Raw genomic sequence first — 26044 nt, 5'->3', positions numbered from 1 at the left:
GCAATTACTACCTTTTTTATGAATAAACAGGGATGATAGAGTTTGATATAGCTTCATTGCCTACCCTTGCAAGTTGTTTTCCTTTGTGGATCTAGGTATAAACATTTTAGAAAGCAAAACAAGGCAGGTCTAAAACAACGAACTGAAGCAAACAGATTGGATTTTTATCTCCAGTTCTGAGTGCTGATTTTATGACCTAGTGACTCAGGTATGTTCACATGCTGTGGCTTGGCACCTGCTTTTACCTTGTGTATTTCTCAGCAAAGCCTTTATCCAGACTGAGATTTTGCCCCCACTCCTTGTTCCCCTGCCACCTTCTATGGAATGCTGTGCCAGAAATATTTTCTGTGATTCAGTTTTAATCACATCTTCTAAAACCTTTCTCACTCTTCCCTCACATTGTCTTACAAGCTAGAAGGAAACAAATCAAGGCTGCATGCCCTTATCCCCATCCAAAAAAGTGAGCAGTTTCATTGGTTGCTAGAGACGGGATATTGCACTGTGGAAGAAGGTATTCAAACATTTATTAAATTCCATACTTGAGACTAAAGGACAGCATCAAAAATTTCCCTGATAAAATGGAACAGTTCCCTGTATTTTCTTCACACTTTGTTTTTCTTTGCTGTTGTTGCTTAAAATTTTAATGAAACATTAGCAGGTTATAGAGGAAAGAGCAGTCATAGCTATTGCTCTGTGAGTTGGGGACCCAAGTTCTGGTCCTGGTCCTCCACCATGTACTCACTCACTAGGTGTGTGACCTTAAGTAAGACCTGCTTTGAGTGTTACTTCCCTCGTCTGTAAAATAAGGAGTTTTAGGCCAGCCCTGCAGTTTTTAATGGTGCTCAGTGGATGGCAAATGTGCTTTAGTGGTTCTACAAATATCTGATGCTAATTTCACAGTTTCTGGGGCTACTCTAAGACTAAACACCGATCCATAAACCCAATCAAAATTTCCTTTCTGCTAATGCAAATAGTTTCATTGTCTTCAGTGACTGACATGACAATCTTCTCTCTTTTTAAAAATGTTCTGCAGTTTCATAATTAATATATCAAGATGTAGATATTTTTCTTTTTTTTTCTTTTTTTAAACCTACTTGGGATTCATTGGGATTTTTAGATCTGAGGATTGGGGTCTTTCAATAACTCTGGAAAGTTCTCAGCCTTTATATCTTCAAATATTGCTCCTTTCCTATTCTATCTCCTTCTAAAATTCCAAATAGATACACATTAGACTGTCTCATTCTGTCCTTGAAGTCTCTTACCCCCTTTTTTATATTTTTCATCTTTTTAAAAAAATAATTATTATTTTTTTAAAGCCTTTATTGAATTTGTTACAATATTGCTTCTGTTTTATGTTTTGGTTTTTTGGCCGCGAGGCATGTGGGACCTTAGCTCCCTGAGCAGGGATCTAACCCGCAACCCCTGCATTGGAAGGAGAAGTCTGGACCGCCAGGGAAGTCCCTATTTTTCATCTTTAAGTGTTCCTGGATTGTATTCCAAGGAATATCTTCAGATATATTTTCTAGTTCACTGACTCTCTTCATATGTGTCTAATCTGTTTAATCAATCCATGGAGCTTTAATTTCAACAATATATTTTTCATTTCTAGATATTCTATTTGGATCTTTTTCAAATCCATTTGTTCTTTGTTCATGTTTTCAATCTTTTTAGAACTCTACCTAAACATATTAAAATCAGTTGTTTTAAAAAAAAATCAGTTGTTTTATATGTCATTTCTGATTGTTCTAATACACGAAGCCTTTGCAGTTTGGTTTCTGCTGTCTGTTCCCTCCATGGGCTCTCACCATGATGCCTAGTATTCTTGTTTGCTTTATAAATCTTGACTGCAAATTACTCATTGATCCTGCAAATTCTTCTCTGTGAATATTCTGTGGCTTGAGTTGCAGCTGGTAAAATTCATCAAGATAAGACTTGAGTTTTCCTTTCCAATATGCCTTGGGATACTACCAACCTAAAACCATTTTATGTTTAATTCTCTATTTCAGGCTTTTGGAGGCACACAGGTAGTGAGTGTGAATTCAGGCTGCAAACCCCTGTGGGGGCTGACTTTTCATGAGGAGATAAATTCTCAGAGCAATGGTTTCCCTTCCCTCGGACAAACAAGCTTCCTAGCTATCCCCTTCGGCAGGTGGGGTTTATTTATCTCAATCAGCCTTATCCTGTGAGTGTAGCCCTTTGGATATCCAGGTTTGTGCAGCAATTCCCTATTAGAATCCCCATCTTAGGCACATCCTGGGCTTTATTTCCTGGCCCCCGCACTTCACGTAGTTGTCTGCTCTCTCTAGCATTTAGCAGACAACTTTAGGAAAAAGCCAAGCTTGCATGCCTACTATACATTCTTTACTTTCATTCCAGCTCAACGATAAATTTGAAAAAACTTTAAAAAATATTTCTGGGCTTCCCTGGTGGCGCAGTGGTTGAGAATCTGCCTGCCAATGCAGGGGACACGGGTTCGAGCCCTGGTCTGGGAAGATCCCACATGCCGCAGAGCAACTGGGCCCGTGAGCCACAATTACTGAGCCTGCACGTCTGGAGCTTGTGCTCCACAGCAAGAGAGACCGCGATGAAGAGTGGCCCCCGCTTGCCACAACTCGAGAAAGCCCTCGCACAGAAACGAAGACACAACACAGCCATAAATTAAATAAATAAATAAACAAATAAATACAAATTAAAAAAAAGTATTTCTTACAGCATTATAGTTGTTTTGTCAGGTGGTTGGCCATGGTAACTAATCCACTGTTAAGTCGGAAACAGAAGTCTCTGATTAATTAACTTTATAATGAGCAAATATTATAAACTTAAATATATAAACCATATTTATATTAATAAATTAACAAATTCCTGATTTTCTCTTTTTTGTCTCTTGGGGGTTCTATTCAATATTCCTTTTTCAGAAAAGGATTCTACTTCTTATAAAGTTTTGAAAATTTCCTCTTCCACCCACAAACTGTAATGATTATAATGATTTCTCCTTATGATGTTGCTAAATCTATTCACTAGCTAGACCACCACTGATGGCGTATGAACAGAGTCTCAGTTTCACTCTCCCTTACAAGGTCAAATAATCCAGGTGGCATGTCATATTTTCAAACTTTTAATTTTGTTTTCTTAGTAGGGAAACCTTTTTGACCTAGGAAACTTTAAGCAGAAGCCCAGTATGGAAAAGAGGTTTCTGCTCTGGGCTCAGGAATAGGGAAGAAGGTCTGAAATCCAACAGATATGAATTTCTCCACCCCTTTTCTGGAGTACCTCATGAATTCTAAAAGTGTTTGCTTGAGGTTTTAGGCTATGGGACCTTACGCAAGTTCTCTGATGTCTCTGTGCTTCAGTTTCCTCATCTGTAAAATAGGGAAGATTATAGTACCCCCTGATAAAACTGCTATGATGATGGAATGAGTTACATATATAAAGCACTTAGTACAGTACAGTATTGGCACAGAGTGAACACTATATAAAGGTTAATTTTTTAAAATACAGAACTTTTAACTTCAAAAATCCTATTGAATTTTTCATACTCCTTTGAATTTTTACAAAATTCATAATTTGTATATTACTTGTCCAGTTTTACTTAAAAAGAATTTTCAAAGTAAAAGAAAAAAGTGATCTCAACTTTAAACTTCAGAGTCAAACTAAAACCAAAGACCTATTTATTCTATGTTGTTTCATTCCCATACATTGCTTTCTTCTAGCACTTAGGCCTCTCTGAATCCATAAAAACAAAAACAAATCTACACTACAGACTCTACAGACTTCCCTTTTCATTTTAAGTTTGCTCTAAGACAAAACATACCCAAGTCCATTATGTACCTTGATTTCAGATCCACCTCTACCCAAGATATTACATCTAGGTTACTTAATGCTCCCTTGTCCACCCGCCTCATCCTGTCTGCTATAAGGTTAGTGAAAAGAGAGGAGAAGGGCACAGGGCTGAGGCAGAGCTTGTACATTTCTCTGAGGATGGCATCTTTTGGGTGGTCAAGGGGCTGGTGTGGCTGCTGGTATAGAACCAAGCCTAGGGAGAGGGGAAAGAAGGGGCTGAACCAGGAACCTGTATAGGAGCATAGGAAAGAGAGTCAAAAGGATAAGAAGATCCTGGTTTTCAAGAACCCTCTTCAATTTTGAGATGAGGAAACTGTGACCTGGAGAGCTGAAAAGTCCTGTGGGGAGGGAGCAAATCCTGGGTCTAAGCTCGAGAATGGGAGGTCATTCTACCTCTGCTTCTTCAAAAATTACTAAAGACTTGGTCCAATACACAGCTGGGTCTCCAAAGTATGTGAGGCATGGGGAGGGGCAACCAAAGGGAATAAAACAACACACTGAACTGAATAATTCAAAATGTTGATCACACTAAAACCACAGGGCCAGAGGCCAAACATAATGTCAGCTTCTTTAAATGCTTTAGAAAAAGCATTTAAACAAAGTTGGATAATATAAGCAAATAAGGGAGGAAGCAATAAATTCTGCTGATTGGGAGACAAAGGAATTTGAATTGAGCTTTAAGGGTTAAATAGAAGTTTCCCAGGTAAAGGGGAAGAGGCAACTTTAGCAAGAGGAACAACTTGAGCAAGGCATGGAGGTGTGAAAGTGCATGGTAGCTTGAGGAACAGTAAATAGTCCAGTGGGTCTAAAATGCACAGGGCATGGAGGAAGGGGCTGTATGAGGCTACAAAGTTTGAAGGGCAGGTCGTACCAGTGTACAAAAATGATTAGATAAGACTGCATCCAGGAAAACCGTAAGAAAGCATAGAAGTGTTTTACAAATACTGTGTTATTTACCTTAAAGACATAAAAGAAAGTTTCCCTAAAAACTCATACCACACTTCCCCTCCTCTAACAAAAGGTTTGGCTTGAGTCATAGATTGATTTGCCAGGTTTCTTAATAGAGTGTTTCCTCTCCCTAGGAGGCATGTAGAAACTTACAGAGCAGTGGGGAGTGGGGGACAGGAAGTGATTCAGTTTGAGTGCTTTCTCATGGTTCCCCAAACTCAACCTCCCTTTCTTCGACATCACTTATTCTGATCTCCCCCAAGAAAGAAGTGAAGCCACCACAACCAAGGGAGTAGAGGGTCAGTGTGACCACACTCCTGTCTTACCTTCTCCCTTCTGCTTCCCTGCAAAATCTCTCAGAATTAAGTCATACAGTGTTGCCAAGCTTAGCCATAATCCCCATTTTTTCTTCCTCCTACCAGCCAGGACCAGTTTTGGGAGGCTGACTTCTTTCAGTGATTTCCTGGTACCCAACAATGGGTTGTGTAATCCCACCACACCCTCAGAGACCCTCTGCACAAACAAGAACATGCAATCTTGATGAGACAGTGAATGGAATTAAAGGCCCAGGAATTTAATTCTACCTCATTCTACCAATGGCTTCCATGGAATAAGAGAAAGAACCAGATGGACCCGATTTCAGATTCTGGCTTTGTTACTTATTAGCTATGTGGCCTTTTCCAAGATACTTAATCTCTCTGAGCCTCTATTTCCTCACTTCTAAAATGGAGGCAATCATATTCAAATACTAGTGTCATGGTGACAATTATAAATAATGTATGTAAAACATCTGACCCACAGAAGATGCCCAAGATACTGTAACTGTTATAACCGTTAGCATTATCGCCACCACCATCATTATTAAGAGTTTGCACTAATGCAGACTACCTACTGGTTTCATTCCTACCCTCTTACTGCCCTCCATCTGTTCCTAAAATGGCAGCCAGAGCACTCTTTTAAAAACTAAGTAATATTCCATATTACTTAAAACCCTTCTTTGGTTTCCCATTGTACTTTGTTTTTTTTTTGTTTTGTTAATCTTTATTGGAGTATAATTGCTTTACAATGTTGTGTTATTTTCTGTTGTACAACAAAGTGAATCAGCTATATGTATACATATACTCCCACACCCCCTCCCTCTTGAGCCTCCCTCCCACCCTCCCTATCCCAGCACTCTACGTCATCACAAAGCATCGAGTTGATTTCCCTGTGCTATGGAGCAGCTTCCCACCAGCCATCCATTTTGCATTTGGTACTGTATACATGTCAGGGCTGCTCTCTCACTTCTTCTCAGCTTCCCCCTCCCCCTCTGTTTCCTCAAGTCCATTCTGTACATCTGCATCTTTATTCCTGCCCTGCTACTAGATTCATCAGTACCATTTTTTTTTAGATTCCATATATGTGCGTTAGCATATGGTATTTTTCTCTTTCTGACTTACTTCACTCTGTATGACAGACTCTAGGTCCGTCCACCTCGTTACAAACAACTCAATTTCGTTCTTTTTTGTGGCTGAGTAATATTCCATTGTATATATGTGCCACATCTTCTTTATCCATTCATCTGTCGATGGACATTTAGGTTCCTTCCATGTCCTGGTTATTGTAAATAGGGGTGCAATGAATATTGTGGTACATATATCTTTTTGAGTTATGGTTTTCTCAGGGTATATGCCCAGTAGTGGGATTGCTGGGTCATATGGTAGTTCTATTTTTAGTTTTTTAAGGAACCTCCATACTGTTCTCCATAGTGGCTGCATCAATTTACATTCCCACCAACAGTGCAGGAGGGTTCCTTTTTCTCCACACCCTCTCCAGCATTTATTGTTTCTAGATTTTTTGATAATGGCCATTCTGACTGGTGTGAGATGATACCTCATTGTGGTTTTGATTTGCATTTCCCTAATGATTAGTGATGTTGAGCATCTTTTCATGTGTTTGTTGGCAATCTGTATGTCTACTTTGGAGAAATGTCTATTTAGGTCTTCCACCCAATTTGGGATTGGGTTTTTTTTTTTTTTATACTGAGCTGCATGAGCTGCTTGTATATTTTGGAGATTAATCCTTTGTCAGTGCTTTATTTGCAAATATTTTCTCCCATTCTAAGGGTTGTCTTTTCATCTTGTTTATAGTTTCCCTTGCTGTGCAAAAGGTTTTAAGTTTCATTAGGTCCCATTTGTTTATTTTTGCTTTTATTACCATTACTCTAGGAGGTGGGTCAAAAGGATCTTACTGTTATTTATTTCATAGAGTGTTCTGCCTATGTTTTCCTCTAAGAATTTTGTAATAACTGGACTTACATTTAGGTCTTTAATCCATTTTGAGCTTATCTTTGTGTATGGTGTGAAGTAGTGTTCTAATTTCATTCTTTTACATGTAGCTGTCCAGTTTTCCCAGCACCACTTATTGAAGAGGTTGTCTTTCTCCATTGCATATTTGTGCCTCCTTTATCAAAGATAAGGTGACCATATGTGCATGGGTTTATCTCTGGGCTTTCTATCCTGTTCCATGGATCTATATTTCTGTTTTTGTGCCAGTACCATACTGTCTTGATTACTGTAGCTTTGTAGTATAGTCTGAAGTCAGGGAGCCTGATTTCTCCAGCTCCGTTTTTCTTTCTCAAAATTGCTTTCACTATTTGGAGTCTTTTCTGTTTCCATACAAATTGTACAATATTTTGTTCTACTTTTGTGAAAAATGCCATTGGTAATTTGATAGGAACTGCATTGAATCTGTAGATTGCTTTGGGTAGTATAGTCATTTTCACAATGTTGATTCTTCCAATCCAAAAACATGGTATATCTTTCCATCTGTTTGTATCGTCTTTGATTTCTTTCATCAGTGTCTTATAGTTTTCTGCTTACAGGTCTTTTGCCTCCTTAGGTAGGTTTATTCCTAGATATTTTATTCTTTTTGTTGCAGTGGTAAATGGGAGTGTTTCCTTAATTTTTGTTCTGATTTTTCATCATTAGTGTATAGGAATGCAAGAGATTTCTGTGCATTAATTTTGTATCCTACTACTTTACCAAATTCATTGATTAGCTCTAGTAGTTTTCTGGTAGCATCTTTAGGATTCTCTATGTATAGTATCATGTCATCTGCAAACAGTGACAGCTTTACTTCTTCTTTTCCGATTTGGATTCCTTTTTCTTCTCTGACTGCTGTGGCTAAACCTTCCAAAACTATGTTGAGTAATAGTTCTGAGAGTGGGCACCCTTGTCTTGTTCCTGATTTTGAGGAAATGGTTTCAGTTTTTCACTATTGAGAATGATGTTGGCTGTGGGTCTGTCATATATGCCTTTTATTGGCTTTTTTATTTTTTATTTTGATTAAAAACTCTGGAGAGTTTTTAATCATAAATGGGAGTTGAATTTTGTCAAAAGCTTTTTTCTGCAACTATTGAGATTATCATACAGTTTTCATCCTTCAATTTGTTAACATGATGTATCACATTGATTGATTTGCATATATTGAAGAATCCTTGCATTCCTGGGATAAACCCCACTTGATCATGGTGTATGATCCTTTTAATGTGCTGCTGGATTCTGTTTGCGAGTATTTTGTTGAGGATTTTTGCATCTATGTTCATCAGTGATATTGGCCTGTAGTTTTCTTTCTTTGTGACATCTTTGTCTGGTTTTGGTATCAGGGTGATGGTGGTCTCGTAGAATGAGTTTGGGAGTGTTCCTCCCTCTGCTATATTTTGGAAGAGTTTGAGAGGATAGGTGTTAGCTCTTCTCTAAATGTTTGATAGGATTCTCCTATGAAGCCATCTGGCTCTGGGCTTTTGTTTGTTGGAAGATTTTTAATCACAGTTTCAATTGCAGTGCTTGTGATGTGTCTGTTCACATTTTCTATTTCTTCCTGGTTCAGTCTTGGAAGGTTGTACTTTTCTAAGAATTTGTCCATTTCTTCCACGTTGTCCATTTTATTGGGATATAGTTGCTTGTAGTAATCTCTCATGATCCTCTGTATTTCTGTGGTGTCAGTTGTTACTTCTCTTTTTTCATTTCTAATTCTGATGATTTGAGTCTTCTCCCTTTTTTTCCTGATGAGTGTGGCTAATGGTTTAACAATTTTGTTTATCTTCTCAAAGAACCAGCTTTTAGTTTTATTGATCTTTGCTATTGTTTCCTTCATTTCTTTTTCATTTATTTCTGATCTGATCTTTATAATTTCTTTCCTTGTGCTAACTTTGGGGGTTTTTTTTGTTGTTGTTCTTCTTTCTCTAATTGCTTTAGATATAAGGTTAGGTTGTTTATTTGAGATTTTTCTTGTTTCTTGATGTAGGATTGCATTGCTATGAACTTCACTCTTAGGACTGCTTTTGCTGCATCCCATAGATTTTGGGTCATCGTGTTTTCATTGTCATTTGTTTCTAGGTATTTTTTTGATTTCCTCTTTGATTTCTTCCATGATATCTTGGTTGTTTAGTAGCATATTGTTTAGCCTCCATGTGTTTGTATTTTTTTACAGTCTTTTTTCCTGTAATTGATAACTAGTCTCATAGTGTTTTGGTCGGAAAAGATGCTTGATATGATTTCAATTTTCTTAAATTTACCAAGGCTTCATTTGTGACCCAAGATGTGATCTATCCTGGTGAATGTTCCTTGTGCACTTGAGAAGAAAGTGTATTCTGTTGGTTTTGGATGCAATGTCCTATAAATATCAATTAAGTCCATCTGGTCTAATGTGTCATTTAAAGCTTGTGTTAACTTATTTATTTTCTATTTGGATGATCTGTCCATTGGTGTAAGTGGGGTGTTAAAGTCACCTACTGTTATTGTGTTACTGTCAATTTCCCCTGTTATGGCTGTTAGCATTTGCCTTATGTATTGAGGTGCTCCTATGTTGGGTGCATAGATATTTACAATGTTATGTCTTCTTCTTGGACCATTGCACTTTGAATAAAATCCAAGTTCCTTTCCCTGGCTTCCAGGGCCCAACCCTACCTGGCTTCTGTCTACTTCCATCTTCAACCCCATTATATTATACCCTTCCCATTGCCTAATCTTCTCCAGCCACACTGGCCCTCTTAGTTCCCTAAACAATACAAGTTCTGTCAGGGCCTTTGCCCCCGGAGTTTTCTCTGTCCAGAAGGCATCCTCTGTCCCCTCTCTGCCATATATTCTTCACACCCTTTGGGTACAGCTTAAATGCCACATTCTCTGACTACACTACCTTAGTACCACTCTACTCCTTTATTTTCATTACCAGCCTAATTCTTATTTATCATGTTCATAAATGATTTATTTGTGTGACTATTTGCTCAAAATGTATCTCGCCAAAAAACGAATAAACTCCGGGAGGGTAGGAAGAAGTCTGCTTTGTTCACTACTGTATCCCCAGCACCTAGCCCAGCACTAAACAAGTGTTTGATTTATTTTTGTTATTATGAGGCAGCACCCTGTTCAGATACAAATCCACACCACTTGTGAACTCGGGACCTTAGAGAGGTTGGGATTTCCCTACAATGATTACTAGTCATGTTTCTTTTCAATGTATTTAGCTACTTTCTAGGACATCAAAGTTGAAACTTTCTATTTTCTATATCATCCAAATTTTCCATAATGAAAATGTATTTTTAATAAAAATTTCTTGTAAACTCTGCATTTTAACAAGACTCCTCACAAGAAACCAATCTGATTAAATTAATTCATTTTAAAAGTAAAATTCACAATAAGGAAAGAAACACCAGCAGCCAACTTAACATTCTTAAGGATATCAGTATTTTAAAAGAGGGAAACTGCTAATCAAAGAGCATTGCCATAAGAGAAGGTCAGTGATTCAATAAACAATTTTCTAGTTGATCAGATATATCGATAGATAGTATGACAAAGTGAAATGAAAATTTCTGTGCAGTGTCCCATGGGTTAATGCTGATGGAATAGATAGTCCCTGGCAAGTAATGGGCACACAGTATTTGTTAAATGTAGGTTCCTGAAGCCTTCTCCAGCCGAAGAAGCAATCACACACATGGCAACTTTGGAAATGACTATACCTCATACATTTCTGTTGTTGTTGTTGTTCAGAAATTAATTACCAACTAATGAATTTCTATTTAAGATACTATTTCTTGATTAAAATCTCCTTCCAGGTTATTATTTTTATTTTTTTGTAATTTAAATGTATGTCATTTCCTCTGGAATGTTCCCCTCCCAGTACATGCACACTCTTACCCTCTCCTCCCTCCTTTTTTCTTAAAAAGCTCCTTCTATTTCCTTTTATTATCTAAAATATGGCTTTCCCCTGGTGACACCACTATTCTCAAAACCCGCTCTCTTTCATTGTGTGCCCGTGTCGCATGGCCAATAAAGAAAGTGGCACATTTCTCATTTTCCACTGCTCTTGGTAACCCCAACCCTGGGCCCAACTACTTATGTTAATTTCTTTCCATTCTGGTTACCTGGGACCCCAACATCCTTTTCTGTTTGATGTTGTCTCTGCTGTCATCACCCTCAGTGACTTCAGTGCCTGTTTTAATGATTCTTTAGTCCTCTTTCACAGCTCACTCACAAAGCCTCATCCTGACGGCCATTATTTTTTTCAGAAAGTTTTTTAAATTTTTTTAAAAAATTAATTAAAGGACTCTCTCCAAGGTCTTTAATCTCCTGTTAGGTCTCTGCAGTGCTCGTCATCAAATGTTCCTTTTTGAGAGGATCTTCTTTCTTTCTTTTTTTTTAAGATTTTTTTTGATGTGGACCGTTTTTAAATTCTTTATTGAATTTGTTACAATATTGCTTCTGTTTTCTGTTTTGTTTTTTTTTTTCTTTTTGGCCACAAGGCATGTGGGATCTTAGCTCCCTGACCAGGGATCAAACCCACACCTCCTGCATTGGAAAGCAAAGTCTTAACCACTGGACCACAAGGGAAGTTCCAGGATCTTCTTTCTTAGCCTTCATATATGACATCTTTTTTTCTGCTTCTCTTTCTGATCTTCTTTGTTAACTCCTTTTCTTCTCTTACCCCTTAAATTTAAGATTCTCCATAGTTCCGTCTAGACACAGCTTTCTCCTCCTGCTCCACACTCAGCTGAGACCATCTCATTTGCTCCCACGCCATCAACCCCTATGCTTTCACAAATGAACAAATCTACATGGCTAAGTCTGACCTCCCCCACCCACAACCCAGTTCCAGCTCCCTGCTGAAATTTCCATTTAATTGTTCCTCAAGTTTGAGATACCATTTGCCCCACATTACACTCATTACCTGTTCCTGCCAATGAACTCCCCACCTGAGTTTCCTACCCGGAACCACTGGTACCACTTTCACTTCCCTTTACCTCCCCTTCCCCAGTCCAGAACTGATATACCCACATCCAAAAAGAATTATGGAGGTTCTGTGGTGGACACAACCCTAACTGGGAATGAAATTGGATTCTAATACTGACTCAGCCACTAAGGGGCTGTGAGACTTAGTGGAGCTAGGACCAGGGATCTCTGGAGCCCTTTCTCACTCTAACATTCAAGGACTCTTATGAAATGCCTGCAGCACTCATCACCTACATCCTCTCCTTACTAGTCTCACTAACATTGTGCTAGCTCTGCCCTCACTGCTTTTTGCCTGGGTAATTTAATTGGCCTCCTAAATGGCCTTCTTTCCTTCCTTCTAGTCCTTCACACAGCCATAAAATTACATTCATAAAACACATCTTTGATATTTCTCAACTGCTTAAAAAACTTTCAAAAGATTCCTGTTGGCTATAGAATAAAATTCAAACTCCTTACTGTTACATTCTCATCTCTCTGCATGCTATGCCCCACATAACATGAAACTTCACCTTATCTAAATTGGATTACACGTGTGTTTGGGATAAGCATTTGGGGGGAAAAAATCCCCAACTTACTCTTTTTTTTTTTTTTAACATCTTTATTGGAGTATAATTGCTTTACAATGGTGTGTTAGTTTCTGCTTTATAACAAAGTGAATCAGCTATACATATACATATATCCTCATATCTCCTCCCTCTTGTGTCTCCCTCCCACCCTCCCTATCCCACCCTTCTAGGTGGTCACAAAGCACAAAGTTGATCTCCCTGTGCTATGCGGCTGCTTCCCACTAGCTATCTATTTTACATTTGGTAGTGTATATATGTCCATTCCACTCTCTTCATCCCAGCTTACCTTTCCCCCTCCCTGTGCCCTCAAGTCCATTCTCTACATCTGTGTCTTTATTCATGTCCTGCCCCTAGGTTCATCAGAACTTTTTTTTTTTTTAGATTCCATATTTATGTGTTAGCATATGGTATTTGTTTTTCTCTTTCTTACTTACTTCACTCTGTATGACAGACTCTAGGTCCATCCACCTCACTACAAATAACTCAATTTCGTTTCTTTTTATGGCTGAGTAATATTCCATTGTATATATGTGCCACATCTTCTTTATCCAGTCATCTGTCGATGGACACTTAGGTTGCTTCCAGGTCCTGGCTACTCTAAATAGAGCTGCAATGAACACTGTGGTACATGACTCTTTGAATTATGGTTTTCTCAGGGTATATGCCCAGTAGTGGGATTGCTGGGTCGTATGGTACCTAACTTACTCTTTATAATAAAAGTAATAGTAGATTAAAGATTTAGGTATTAAATAGTAAAGAATAAAAGTTTTAGAAAGTGGCATAATAAATTTATTTATAATCTTGGAGAAGGGGAGGTCTTTTGAAGCAGGACACAAAATCCAGAAGTTCTAAGGAAACGTTGATTAAATTTTACCACATAATATTTGAAAACTTATGTCAAAAATTTAAAAAATGCAATTAAGAAAGTCTAAAAATAAATGGTACTGGGGATAAATTTTCACCAACAACGGTTTCATTTCTTAATTTACAAAGAGTTCATATAAATCATTAATTTACAGACACAACAAATATGTTTTTTAAAAAGATGTTCAATCTCGCTAAATAATTAAAGAAACAAAATTCAAAACCATGAGATATTTCCCACTCTTCTGAAAGGCAAACATTTTAAAGGTGATGACTCCCCATTGCTGCTAAGGCAATGGAGAAAAGGGCACTCACCTGAATTGCTGAAAAATTATAAATCAATACAAACCTTTTGAAGTCAATTGGATAATATCTATCAAAATATGAGATGCACGTACCCTTTGATCCAGCATTCTTGCTACTATGAATTTATCTACCAATGACCTTACAAAGGCTTGCCAAGAATCATAACACACACACACACACACACACACACACACACACACACACACACACAGCTGTCAGTTGCAACATTGGTGATATTAGAAAAAAAAGAAAAGGGCAAAACTGGAAACAGCCAAAGAGTTAATCAATACAAGATTGCTTGTGGTATATTTATATGATTGAATGCTATTTGTAATGCTTCCTGTAAAAAAAATTATTTTGACATGTGTAAATGTTTATGATGTAAGTTAATTGTGTAATGAAAAAAGCAGCTTACAAAATAACATTTGCAGTATGATTCTACTTTTTTTTTTTTTTTTTAAAGCTGCGTTTTATAGCTACTTTATTTATTTATTTATTTATTTATTTATTTATTTTTGGCTGTGTTGGGTCTTCGGTTCGTGCGAGGGCTTTCTCCAGTTGCGGCAAGCGGGGGCCACTCTTCATCGCGGTGCGGGGACCGCTCTTCATCGCGGTGCGCGGGCCTTTCACTATCGCGGCCCCTCCCGTTGCGGGGCACAGGCTCCAGACGCGCAGGCTCAGCAGTTGTGGCTCACGGGCCCACCTGCTCTGCGGCATGTGGGATCCTCCCAGACCAGGGCTCGAACCCGTGTCCCCCGCATTAGCAGGCAGATTCTCAACCACTGCGCCACCAGGGAAGCCCTGATTCTACTTTTTTAAAAAATAGATGTGCATAGTATATCTGCATTGAAAAAAGAATGTCAGGATCTACAGTATACATGGTTTCCTGTCATTTACACATTTTCTAGGTGCACGTACATCATTTTTATAACAAGAAAAGAATTACTTAAAAAGTTTTTAACTTTCTGTAGAAAAGAAAAATGCAATTAAATGATTCACTCTTTGGCTGTTTCCAGTTTTTCCCTTTTCTTTTTTTTCTAATATTACCAATGTTGCAAGTGACAGCTGTGTGTGTGTTGTGATTCTCGGTAAGCCTTTATAAGTTCATTGGTAGATAAAGTTGTGTCCTTACATGCTCTATAGTGAGCAATAAACACTACGAAGAGTCCATGTCATAGACGTTTTATAATAGTTAATGGCTGAGTACAACTCATTGAAAGTGCCACAGCTAAAACAATCTAAAAACTCTGTTTAGGATTTGGCTGTGGGAATATGTTCCCACTCATTCAACCCATTCAACTAGCTCTATTTGCATTGCCTCATTCATCCGATGTTGCTTAATCCAAGTCTGTGTATATATAAGTAGAGCTGGAACATAATTGCATCAACTACCACCAAGTGTGGATAACAGGAGACCTCATCATTTGAGACCAGCCCTTCACATTTATAACTTAGGTAAGTATCATAACCAGTATGTGAGAATATTTGCCATATGTTATCGGAAAAAGCAGCACAAAAGAACCAGTAATGTTTACATTGCCATTTACTCTAATATTTCTGATTTAAAAATAAGAGAATAAATACTGAATTTTAAGTCTGAAAACATTATAAAAAGAGTGATCATATTTTTAAAGTAAAAGATTTGTAGGTTGTTAAAAGAAAATGCTTTGTTTTTTAGACTAGGATAAGAAAATATTTCCTGACTGTGCTTTTGACTCATCATGTGATTCTTAAAAAGCAGCTGTCTTTCTCTGCGTCAATGACTCCATTTTAAATGTGATATTTCCGTTTCTTATCTATCTTACATAACTCTGCAAGCTAATGTTGGTTTAGAGTAGAGTTCCTTGAAGTGTGTTCTCTCAAACTAGCCACAGGAGTGTTAATAGAGGGAGTTGAGGAGATTACAAGATCAAATAATTACTGAAAATAATTAGTTAAACAAAAGTACCCACAATTTTTCAATGAGGGACTGTCAACACCTTTACTATGCTAATATGAATTCTGATTTCCCAAGAAGTGGCATATAGATTGAAACATTTCCCAGATTTATTTGGAAATACAACTTTTTTTTAATGTCTCTCCAGAAGAATTTTTTTCTAGGACATAAGGATTCTTGAATAAAAGAGAAAAACAAACAAACAAATCCAGCAATGCAATTTTAATGTTATCAGTAAAATATTACCTGAACGCCTACTGTGTGCAGGGTACTATTTTCTGTACAATTTAAAATTTAGCACAATAAGGTTACCTAACTGCACTACCCCACATTATGGTTACAAATTAAATACCGTATTCTGAAATTTAGTATTTAAAAGAAGTTGGACAACTGCATGAGCATTTCAAGTTAAATTCCCAGTTCTGATTATTTTCTTTCTACATTTGGAGGGAGAACAGAGGAGACAGGATCAGGAAGCTCTGGCATAAAGATGGAAATCAGGAGACTAGATTCTGGTCCTGGTTCTGCTTTTGTGATCCTGGGCAAGGCACTTAACCTTTCAGTCCTAGCTTACTTATCTATAGAGTTAGGGGCTCAGTAAATGATGTCTAAAGTTCTCTGCTTCTAAGTGTTGTTAATCAATAAAGGAGGGAGAATCAGAGGAAGAAGGTAAGGATTGATGTGAGGTCCTCATTCTCTGTGAGGACAATATTCACTCCCATGGAAGATAACATTCATTCCCAGGGGGAGAGTAGGGAATCTCAACTATGTTATCATTGAAGGATTTTGCTCATGAGACTGGCTGTAAATAGAATGGCTATGTGTGAGATTCTAGTTCCATCTAAACAAGAAAATTTGGAAGTTCAGAATATTGGGGGTTTGGCAAGGGGCAAAAATAAAGGTGCATGAAGTTCATCTTCCAATGAGTCCTCTAACCCAGGAACTCAATGCTCCTCCTTTACTCTGCTAGAAGACTGATCCTAATGAAGTTTATAAGAGACTTAAGTAGTAACCACTCCTGGGATAATTTGGATTTAATATTTTTTAATCTAGCAAAAAGAGGGCAATGCTTAATAAAAGAAGCATTAACTATTATAGAATTACAGGCAATATTAGAATTTAAGACTGGAGGAGCAGTCTTGCTCCCTCCACAAACCACAGCTCCAGTGTCTTACCTTGATGATGAAGCCAGCTTGTAGTACCCTACTGAAAGAATACATAGTTTTCTGCAATTTATAAGAGAACTCCATATTCTTTCAATATGGTACTACAACCCAGCTTGATAATCGAGGAACAGCATCACTGATGATCCTTGCCTGAGTCAAGCATTAAATTGGGGGCTGCAAATGGTGATTTTCCTAATTCTATCATACCTTCTATAATGAATAAATCTCATTCATTCATTCTTGAGAAATGCTATGGAATTGCAGGTTTCTTTTTTCATAAAATGCTTTATAGTCAATTACCATCATTTTTTTAACATCTTTATTGGAGTATAATTGCTTTATAATGGTGTGTTAGTTTCTGCTTTATAACAAAGTGAATCAGTTATACATATACATATGTCCCCATATCTCTTCCCTCTTGTGTCTCCTTCCCTCCCACCCTCCTTATCCCACCCCTCTAGGTGGTCACAAACCACTGAGCTGATCTCCCTGTGCTATGTGGCTGCTTCCCACTAGCTATCTATTGTACGTTTGGTAGTGTATATATGTCCATGCCACTCTCTCACTTCATGCCAGCTTACCCTTCCCGTTCCCCATATTCTCAAGTCCATTCTCTAGTAGGTCTGTGTCTTTATTCCCGTCTTGCCACTAGGTTCTCCATGACCTTTTTTTTTTTTTTTTGATTCCATATATATGTGTTAGCATATGGTATTTGTTTTTCTCTTTCTGACTTACTTCACTCTGTATGACAGACTCTAGGTCCATCCACCTCACTACAAATAACTCAATTTCGTTTCTTTTTATGGCTGAGTAATATTCCATTGTATATATGTGCCACATCTTCTTTATCCAGTCATCTGTCAATGGACACTTAGGTTGCTTCCATGTCCTGGCTATTGTAAATAGAGCTGCAATGAACATTGTGGTACACGACTCTTTTTGAATTATGGTCTTCTCAGGGTATATGCCCAGTAGTGGATTGCTGGGTCATATGGTAGTTCTATTTTTAGTTTTTAAAGGAATCTCCATACTATTCTCCATAGTGGCTGTATCAGTTTACATTCCCACCAACAGTGCAAGAGGGTTCCCTTTTCTCCACACCCTCTCCAGCATTTATTGTTTGTAGATTTTTTGATGATGGCCATTCTGACCGGTGTGAGATGATATCGCATTGTAGTTTTGATTTGCATTTCTCTAATGATTAGAGAATGTTGAGCATTCTTTCATGTGTTTGTTGGCAATCTGTATATCTTCCTTGGAGAAATGTCTATTTAGGTCTTCTGCCCATTTTTGGATTGGGTTGTTTGGTTTTTTTTGATATTGATCTGCATGAGCTGCTTGTAAATTTTGGAGATTGATCCTCTGTCAGTTGCTTCATTTGTAAATATTTTCTCCCATTCTGAGAGTTGTCTTTTCGTCTTGTTTATGGTTTCCTTTGCTGTGCAAACGTTTTTAAGTTTTAGATCCCATTTGTTTGTTTTTGTTTTTATTTCCATTTCTCTAGGAAGTGGGTCAAAAAGGATCTTGCTGTGATTTATGTCATAGAGTGTTCTGCCTAAGTTTTCCTCTAAGAGTTTGATGGTGTCTGGCCTTACATTTTGGCCTTTAATCCATTTTGAGTTTATTTTTGTGTATGGTGTTAGAGAGTGTTCTAATTTCACTCTTTTACATGTAGCTGTCCAGTTTTCCCAGCACCACTTATTGAAGAGGCTGTCTTTTCTCCACTGTATAGTCTTGCCTCCTTTATCAAAGATAAGGTGACCATATGTGCGTGGGTTTATCTCTGGGCTTTCAATCCTGTTCCATGGATCTATATTTCTGTTTTTGTGCCAGTACCATACTGTCTTGATTACTGTAGCTTTGTAGTATAGTCTGAAGTCAGGGAGCCTGATTCCTCCAGCTCCGTTTTTCTTTCTCAAGATTGCTTTGGCTATTCAGAGTCTTTTGTGTTTCCATACAAATTGTGAATTTTTTTGTTCTAGTTCTGTGAAAAATGCCAGTGGTAGTTTCATAGGGATTTCAGTGAATCTGTAGATTGCTTTGGGTAGTATAGTCATTTTCACAATGTTAATTCTTCCACTCCGAGAACATGGTATATCTCTCCATCTGTTTGTATCATCTTTAATTTCTTTCATCAGTGTCTTATAAATTTCTGCATACAGGTCTTTTGTCTCCTTAGGTAGGTTTATTCCTAGATATTTTATTCTTTTTGTTGCAATGGTAAATGGGAGTGTTTCCTTAATTTTTGTTCTGATTTTTCATCATTAGTGTATAGGAATGCAAGAGATTTCTGTGCATTAATTTTGTATCCTGCTACTTTACCAAATTCATTGATTAGCTGTAGTGGTTTTCTGGTAGTATCTTTAGGATTCTCTATGTATAGTATCCTGTCATCTGCAAACAGTGACAGCTTTACTTCTTCTTTTCCGATTTGGATTCCTTTTATTTCTTTGTCTTCTCTGATTGCTGTGGCTAAAACTTCCAAAACTACGTTGAATAATAGCGGTGAGAGTGGGCAACCTTGTCTTGTTCCTGATCTTAGTGGAAATGGTTTCGGTTTTTCACCATTGAGGACAATGTTGGCTGTGGGTTTGTCATATATGGCCTTTATTATGTTGAGGAAAGTTCCCTCTATGCCTACTTTCTGGAGGGTTTTTATCATAAATGGATGTTGGATTTTGTTGAAAGATTTCTCTGCATCTATTGAGACGATGATATGGTTTTTCTCCTTCAATTTGTTAATATGGTGTATCACATGGATTGATTTGCGTATATTGAAGAATCCTTGCATTCCTGGGATAAACCCCACTTGATCATGGTGTATGATCCTTCTAATGTGCTGTTGGATTCTGTTTGCAAGTACTTTGTTGAGGATTTTTGCATCTATATTCATCAGTGATATTGGCCTGTAGTTTTCTTTCTTTGTGACATCTTTGTCTGGTTTTGGTATCAGGGTGATGGTGGCCTCGTAGAATGAGTTTGGGAGTGTTCCTCCCTCTGCTATATTTTGGAAGAGTTTGAGAAGGATAGGTGTTAGCTCTTCTCTAAATGTTTGACAGCATTCGCCTGTGAAGCCATTTGGTCCTGGGCTTTTGTTTGTTGGAAGATTTTTAATCACAGTTTCAACTTCAGTGCTTGTGATTGGTCTGTTCATATTTTCTATTTCTTCTTGGTTCAGTCTCGGCAGGTTGTGCCTTTCTAAGAATTTGTCCATTTCTTCCAGGTTGTCCATTTTATTGGCATAGAGTTGCTTGTAGTAATCTCTCATGATCCTTTGTATTTCTGCAGTGTCAGTTGTTACTTCTCCTTTTTCATTTCCCATTCTATTGATCTGAGTCTTTTCCCTTTTTTTCTTGATGAGTCTGGCTAGTGGTTTATTAATTTTGTTTATCTTCTCAAAGAACCAGCTTTTAGTTTTATTGATCTTTGCTATCGTTTCTGTCATTTCTTTTTCATTTATTTCTGATCTGATCTTTATGATTGCTTTCCTTCTGCTAACTTCGGGATTTTTTTTGTTCTTCTTTCTCTAATTGCTTTAGGTGTAAGCTTAGGTTGTTTGATTGAGATGTTTCTTGTTTCTTAAGGCAGGATTATATTGCTATAAAGTTCCCTCTTAGAACTGCTGTTGCTGCATCCCATAGGTTTTCGGTCATTGTGTTTTCATTGTCATTTGTTTCTAGGTATTTTTTGATTTCCTCTTTGATTTCTTCAGTGATCTCTTGGTTATTTTGTAGTGTATTGTTTAGCCTCCATGTGTTTGTATTTTTTACAGATTTTTTTCCTGTAATTGATATCTAGTCTCATAGCATTGTGGTCAGAAAAGATACTTGATATGATTTCAATTTTCTTAAATTTACCAAGGCTTGATTTGTGACCCAATATATGATCTATCCTGGAGAATGTTCCATGAGCACTTGAGAAGAATGTGTATTCTGTTGTTTTTGGATGGAATGTCCTATAAATATCAATTAAGTCCATCTTGTTTAATGTATCATTTAAAGCTTGTATTTCCTTATTGATTTTCATTTTGGATGATCTGTCCATTGGTGAAAGTGGGGTGTTAAAGTCCCCTACTCTTATTGTGTTACTGTCGATTTCCTCTTTTATGGCTGTTAGGAGCACCTCAATACATAAGGGAAACGCTATGTTGGGTGCATAAATATTTAAAATTGTTATATCTTCCTCCTGGATTGATCCCTTGGTCATTATGTAGTGTCTTTCTTTGTCTCTTGTAATAGTTTTTATTTTAAAGTCTATTATGTCTGCTATGAGAATAGCTACTCCAGCTTTCTTCTGATTTCCATTTGCATGGAATATCTTTTTCCATCCCCACACTTTGAGTCTGTATGTGTCCCTAGGTCTGAAGTGGGTCTCTTGTAGACAGAACATAATATGGGTCTTGCTTTTGTTTCCATTCAGCCAGTCTATGTCTTTTGGTTGGAGCATTTAATCCCTTTACATTTAAGGTAATTACCGATATGTATGTTCCTATTACCATTTTCTTAATTGTTTTGGGTTTGTTTTTGTAGGTCTTTTCCTTCTCTTGTGTTTCCTGCCTAGAGAAGTTTCTTTAGCATTTGTTGTAAAGCTGGTTTGGTGGTGCTGAATTCTCTTAGCTTTTGCTTGTCTGTAAAGGTTTTAATTTCTCTGTCAAATCTGAATGAGATCCTTGCTGAGTAGAGTAACCTTGGTTGTAGGTTTTTCTCCTTCATCACTTTACATATGTCCTGCCACTCCCTTCTGGCTTGCAGAGTTTCTGCTGAAACATCAGCTGCTAACCGTATGGGGATTGCCTTGTGTGTTATTTGTTGTTTTTCCCTTGCTGCTTTTAATAGTTTTTCTTTGTATTTAATTCTTGATACTTTGATTAATATGTGTCTTGGTGTGTTTCTCCTTGGATTTAACCTGCATGGGACTCTCTGTGCTTCCTGGACTTGATTCACTATTTCCTTTCCCATATTAGGGAAGTTTTCAACTATAATCTCTTCAAATATTTTCTCAGTCCCTTTCTTTTTCTCTTCTTCTTCTGGGACCCCTATAATTCGAATGTTGGTGCGTTTAATGTTGCCCCAGAGGTCTCTGAGACTGTCCTCAATTCTTTTCATTCTTTTTTCTTTACTCTGCTCTGCAGTAGTTACTTCCACTATTTTATCTTCCAGGTCACTCATCCGTTCTTCTGCCTCAGTTATTCTGCTATTGATCCCTTCTAGAGAATTTTTAATTTCATTTATTGTGTTGTTCATCACTGTTTGCTCTAGTTCTTCTAGGTCCTTGTTAAACATTTCTTGTATTTTCGCCATTCTATTTCCAAGATTTTGGATCATCTTACTATCATTATTCTGAATTCTTTTTCAGGTAGACTGCCTATTTCCTCTTCATTTGTTAGGTCTGGTGGGTTTTGCCTTGGTCCTTCATCTGCTCTGTGTTTCTCTGTCTTCTTATTTTGCTTAACTTACTGTGTTTGGGGTCTCCTTTTCGCAGGCTGCAGGTTCATAGTTCCCATTGTTTTTGCTGTCTGTCCCCAGTGGCTAAGGTTGGTTCAGTGGGTTGTGTAGGCTTCCTGGTGGAGGGGACTAGTGCCTGTATTCTGGTGGATGAGGTTGGATCTTGTCTTTCTGGTGCGCAGGTCCACGTCTGGTGGTGTGTTTTGGGGTGTCTGTGGCCTTATTATGATTTTAGGCAGCCTCTCTGCTAATGGATGGGCTTGTGTTCCTGTCTTACTAGTTGTTTGGCATAGGGTGTCCAGCACTGTAGCTTGCTGGTCATTGAGTGGAGCTGGGTCTTGGCGTTGAGATGGAGATCTCTGGGAGATTTTCGCCATTTGATATTACATGGAGCTGGGAGGCCTCTTGTGGACCAGTGTCCTGAAGTTGGCTCTCCCACCTCAGAGGCACAGCCCTGATGCCCGGCTGGAGCACCAAGAGCCTGTCATCCACATGACTGCTAGTGTTGAGGGTCTCCTGCAGAGGCGGGGGGTGGCTGTGGCTCACCATGGGGACAAGGACACTGGCAGCAGAAGTTCTGGGAAGTACTCCTTGGCATGAGCCCTCCCAGAGTCTGCCATTAGCCCCACTAAAGAGCCCAGGTAGAAACCATCATTTTTTTGATGCACAAACTATGCCAAATTTGCCCAGCAGGAGACCCTTCAAGGGGGCTCCTGTGTCCTTTTGACACAATCTCACGAGTTTTTTAATGACTCACTGCTTTATGGCACAAGATACTCAATGTTCACTTCTACTTTCCCAGCCCAGATCTAGAATCCTGGTTCCTTTTAGTGGAGAAAGTATGTAGAAACTAAGATATGGGCACACTGATATTGCTAATTCAAATTTAACACTACAGGGATTTTCCCTTCTTCTTTTATTTTATATTTATATCTCCGTTTCCCTGCAGTGAAAATCCTTTAACACCAATACATTTGTTTTATTCCATAGTATAGCAAAAACAATCTCAGAATTTCAATACCAATATTTCCTCTAACAACAAACCCACAAAGTAAAGTTTAAGATTTCTTTACAGTTCTTTTTGTCCTCTCACTATATTTCTAGTATAGATATATATTCAGAATGCGATGTTCAAATTTTACTGAAATTATTATTTTCTCTATGTGGCTATGTTATCAATTTTATATTGAGTTAGCCACAGTTGTTTCTGTTTGTTTTCAAGTTGAGACAATTGAAGTAATGTTATATGTTAATCCAACAGAAGCCTGAAAAATGAAGCCTAAAATGAAGTATTCAACCACCAAAATTTCCCCAGCAAGGATGCACAGCTCAGCAGGCAAAGCCTTGGTAAAATCTCCCACGTTGAGAAGTAAGGACTTAAGCCTTTCTGATTGTTTTACACACTATTTTTATCTGTTACCAAATCTTTATTATTCCAATGTTTATACATTCTACCTTACCAAAAACTACTAAGAATACAAGAGCTGAAATTGAAAGGGATGGGTCATAAATGTGTAACACAGTCAGTGCTGGTTTTAAACAGACTATATCCAGCCAACTTTTGCTTATTTGATGCATCACAGAACAGGAGTGGCTCAGATGACTTAAACCTGCTAATAGTGATAAACGTAATTATGGCCCTTCATATTAACCCCTTCTCTACCCATACCTCCTGCCACCAAATCCCAAAAGCTTTTTCCCAGATTTCCTAACAAAAATTTAAACAGACCCACTTTTATTCAACAAACATTTATTAAGACCTTTGGTATATCAAGCTTGTGGTCTTGACTTGAGACTTCTGATAAAGGAGAGAATAACAAGCAAAGATATTTGAATAATCCAGGACCCAAATAAAGCAGAATTGACCAAATGATGCTCAAGTCTGTCCAATTGCAAACTCAAAGGGTTTGGAATAAGTTGAAAGGTAACTAAGTCAGGTAGTAGCCTTAGTTTTAAGATCAAAGGACTATTAACATCTTTGATTCTTAAAATTACTTATCCTAGAAAAGAATTATGCAAATTTATTCTCATGTTTTTCATTTGAGAGCAGTAACACAAAAGAATTAACAGAGCTCTGGTGGACCAGAAAGAAAATAGAGCATGAGAAATGGTAGTGGGGACTGCCATATCTTTGTCCTTTGTGCTCTTCTGCATTTCCCTGAACATTTTAGGCCAGAAGAGAAAGCGGTGTTAAAGAATATCATTTCTGTCTCCCTGAGGCTCTGGCCCACCCATGCTCTTCTTTTGTAAGTAGGAAAACCAGTAATTGGACTGTGGTTTCTGAATTACCAGGAAATCACAGCTAAGTTAGTTCTTTTATTTATGTCTGAGTCAAAATGCTCCTTGCAGGAACAGTGACTCATTAGAAGTGACTCTGTGTCCCCAAATTCCCTCTTAATAAAGAATGAATTTTCTTTGTACCCTAGGAGATGTGGGCTCTATGTAGATACTGGAATGAGGGAGGGAGCAGGCTGGAATATACACCAGAGTTGCTGGCATTGATGGAAAATGAAAATGTAACCCCACCTGTCAGGGTGCAGTGGCCCTAACAGCTTATTTACACCATTCAGAGAAACAATGATAAAGATAATCCCAAATCTCATCGCATTATTTTTATGGTTCCTTACCAGATTTTTTTCCCCAACAATATTGGCTCAGTTTAATACTGTAATTGTCATTATTTAAACACTCCTGGCTAAAATTTCAACAGATACCTGTGTGGTGTGTGACAGGTATGAACTGCTTTTCAAAACTCAAGGTGCAAGAAATGTCACATCTTATTTTTCTAAATAAACTGCTCTGAGCCCCCAAACAACAAAGTTCATTTTAATTCCTTCTCCTCCCCTGGGCTAGCAGGATCTTACACAATCACAAAGCCATAAAACGCAATACCCAACCACTACAGGTATCCACACAGTCAGGTCCCACATGAGTTCTGGTCAGCACCAGGGCATTTCACCTCTAGTGCCAACAGGGCACGGGACTTCATGAGCTAGAGGAAAGCCTCTCCCCGAACTCATCTACTTCCCTGTTTCTAGGAAGCTACTCCTCAGGGTCAGGTCATTCTCCTCTGTTAATTCCTCTCCCCCACATCCATCAACCCTTTCCCTGCCCTGAAAATACAGTGTCCTTATGCATCTAGCCAGAGGTCACAATACGGGAGTCCTGGGACATATCCATCCAGCAGGAGTATTTTAGTTGGTCTGAATAGTGTTACTGTTGTTTTTTAATTGAGACAACATTTTAAAATTGGGAGATTTTGCATAAAAATCTGAATGTGTGGTTTCTCTCGAAAAATCTGAAGATCTAGCAACAAATGGGCCCATATCCCTACATGGCAATAGTTGGAGGTAGAACTGAGTAGGGATCACCCCCTTTAGTTTGCAGCTCTCCACAGAAGATCTTCTGTTACAGTGAAGGAGCTTTCACTTTATCCTGTGGACAGAAGGGAACCAACTGAAAATGTCTAAATGAGGAAAAACAGGACATTTTTATTTTGGAAAGATCATGTTGGTGGTAGTGAAGATAGAGCAAGGAGGCAAAAGTAGAAATAGAAACTGGTCAGAGGTCTACTGCATTCATCTTAGGGGTCTGGTGATGAGGGCCTGACCTAAGATGACAGAATGGAAAGACTAAAATTCAGATACGTTCAGAAAGTGAAATCAGTAAGGTAAACTGAATGAATTGAAGGATGGAGAGGGGGAAA

General features: G+C 38.0%; 1 protein-coding gene across 4 annotated transcripts in view; it reads left to right on the top strand.

Annotated features, from left to right (window-relative positions):
- IL33 (interleukin 33) overlaps positions 1-26044 on the top strand; it is a 50174-nt gene that overhangs the window by 14632 nt on the left and 9498 nt on the right. The window contains exons 1-4 of one of the 4 annotated variants that reach the window (XM_082404448.1): positions 6048-14222; positions 14592-15247; positions 22376-22427; positions 23600-23707. In XM_082404448.1, coding sequence (XP_082260574.1) covers positions 23611-23707 — 97 coding nt within the window. In that variant the 5' untranslated portion in view covers positions 6048-14222; positions 14592-15247; positions 22376-22427; positions 23600-23610. Of the gene's footprint in view, positions 1-6047; positions 14223-14591; positions 15248-22375; positions 22428-23599; positions 23708-24503; positions 24585-26044 lie in introns of those variants that run through there. The other 3 variants (XM_082404447.1, XM_082404449.1, XM_082404450.1) reach the window with 3 other exon arrangements.

This window comes from Balaenoptera borealis (assembly GCF_965194805.1).
Source record: "Balaenoptera borealis genome assembly, chromosome: 8".
NCBI lineage: Eukaryota > Metazoa > Chordata > Mammalia > Artiodactyla > Balaenopteridae > Balaenoptera > Balaenoptera borealis.
This window is presented reverse-complemented; position numbering and strand designations above follow the sequence as displayed.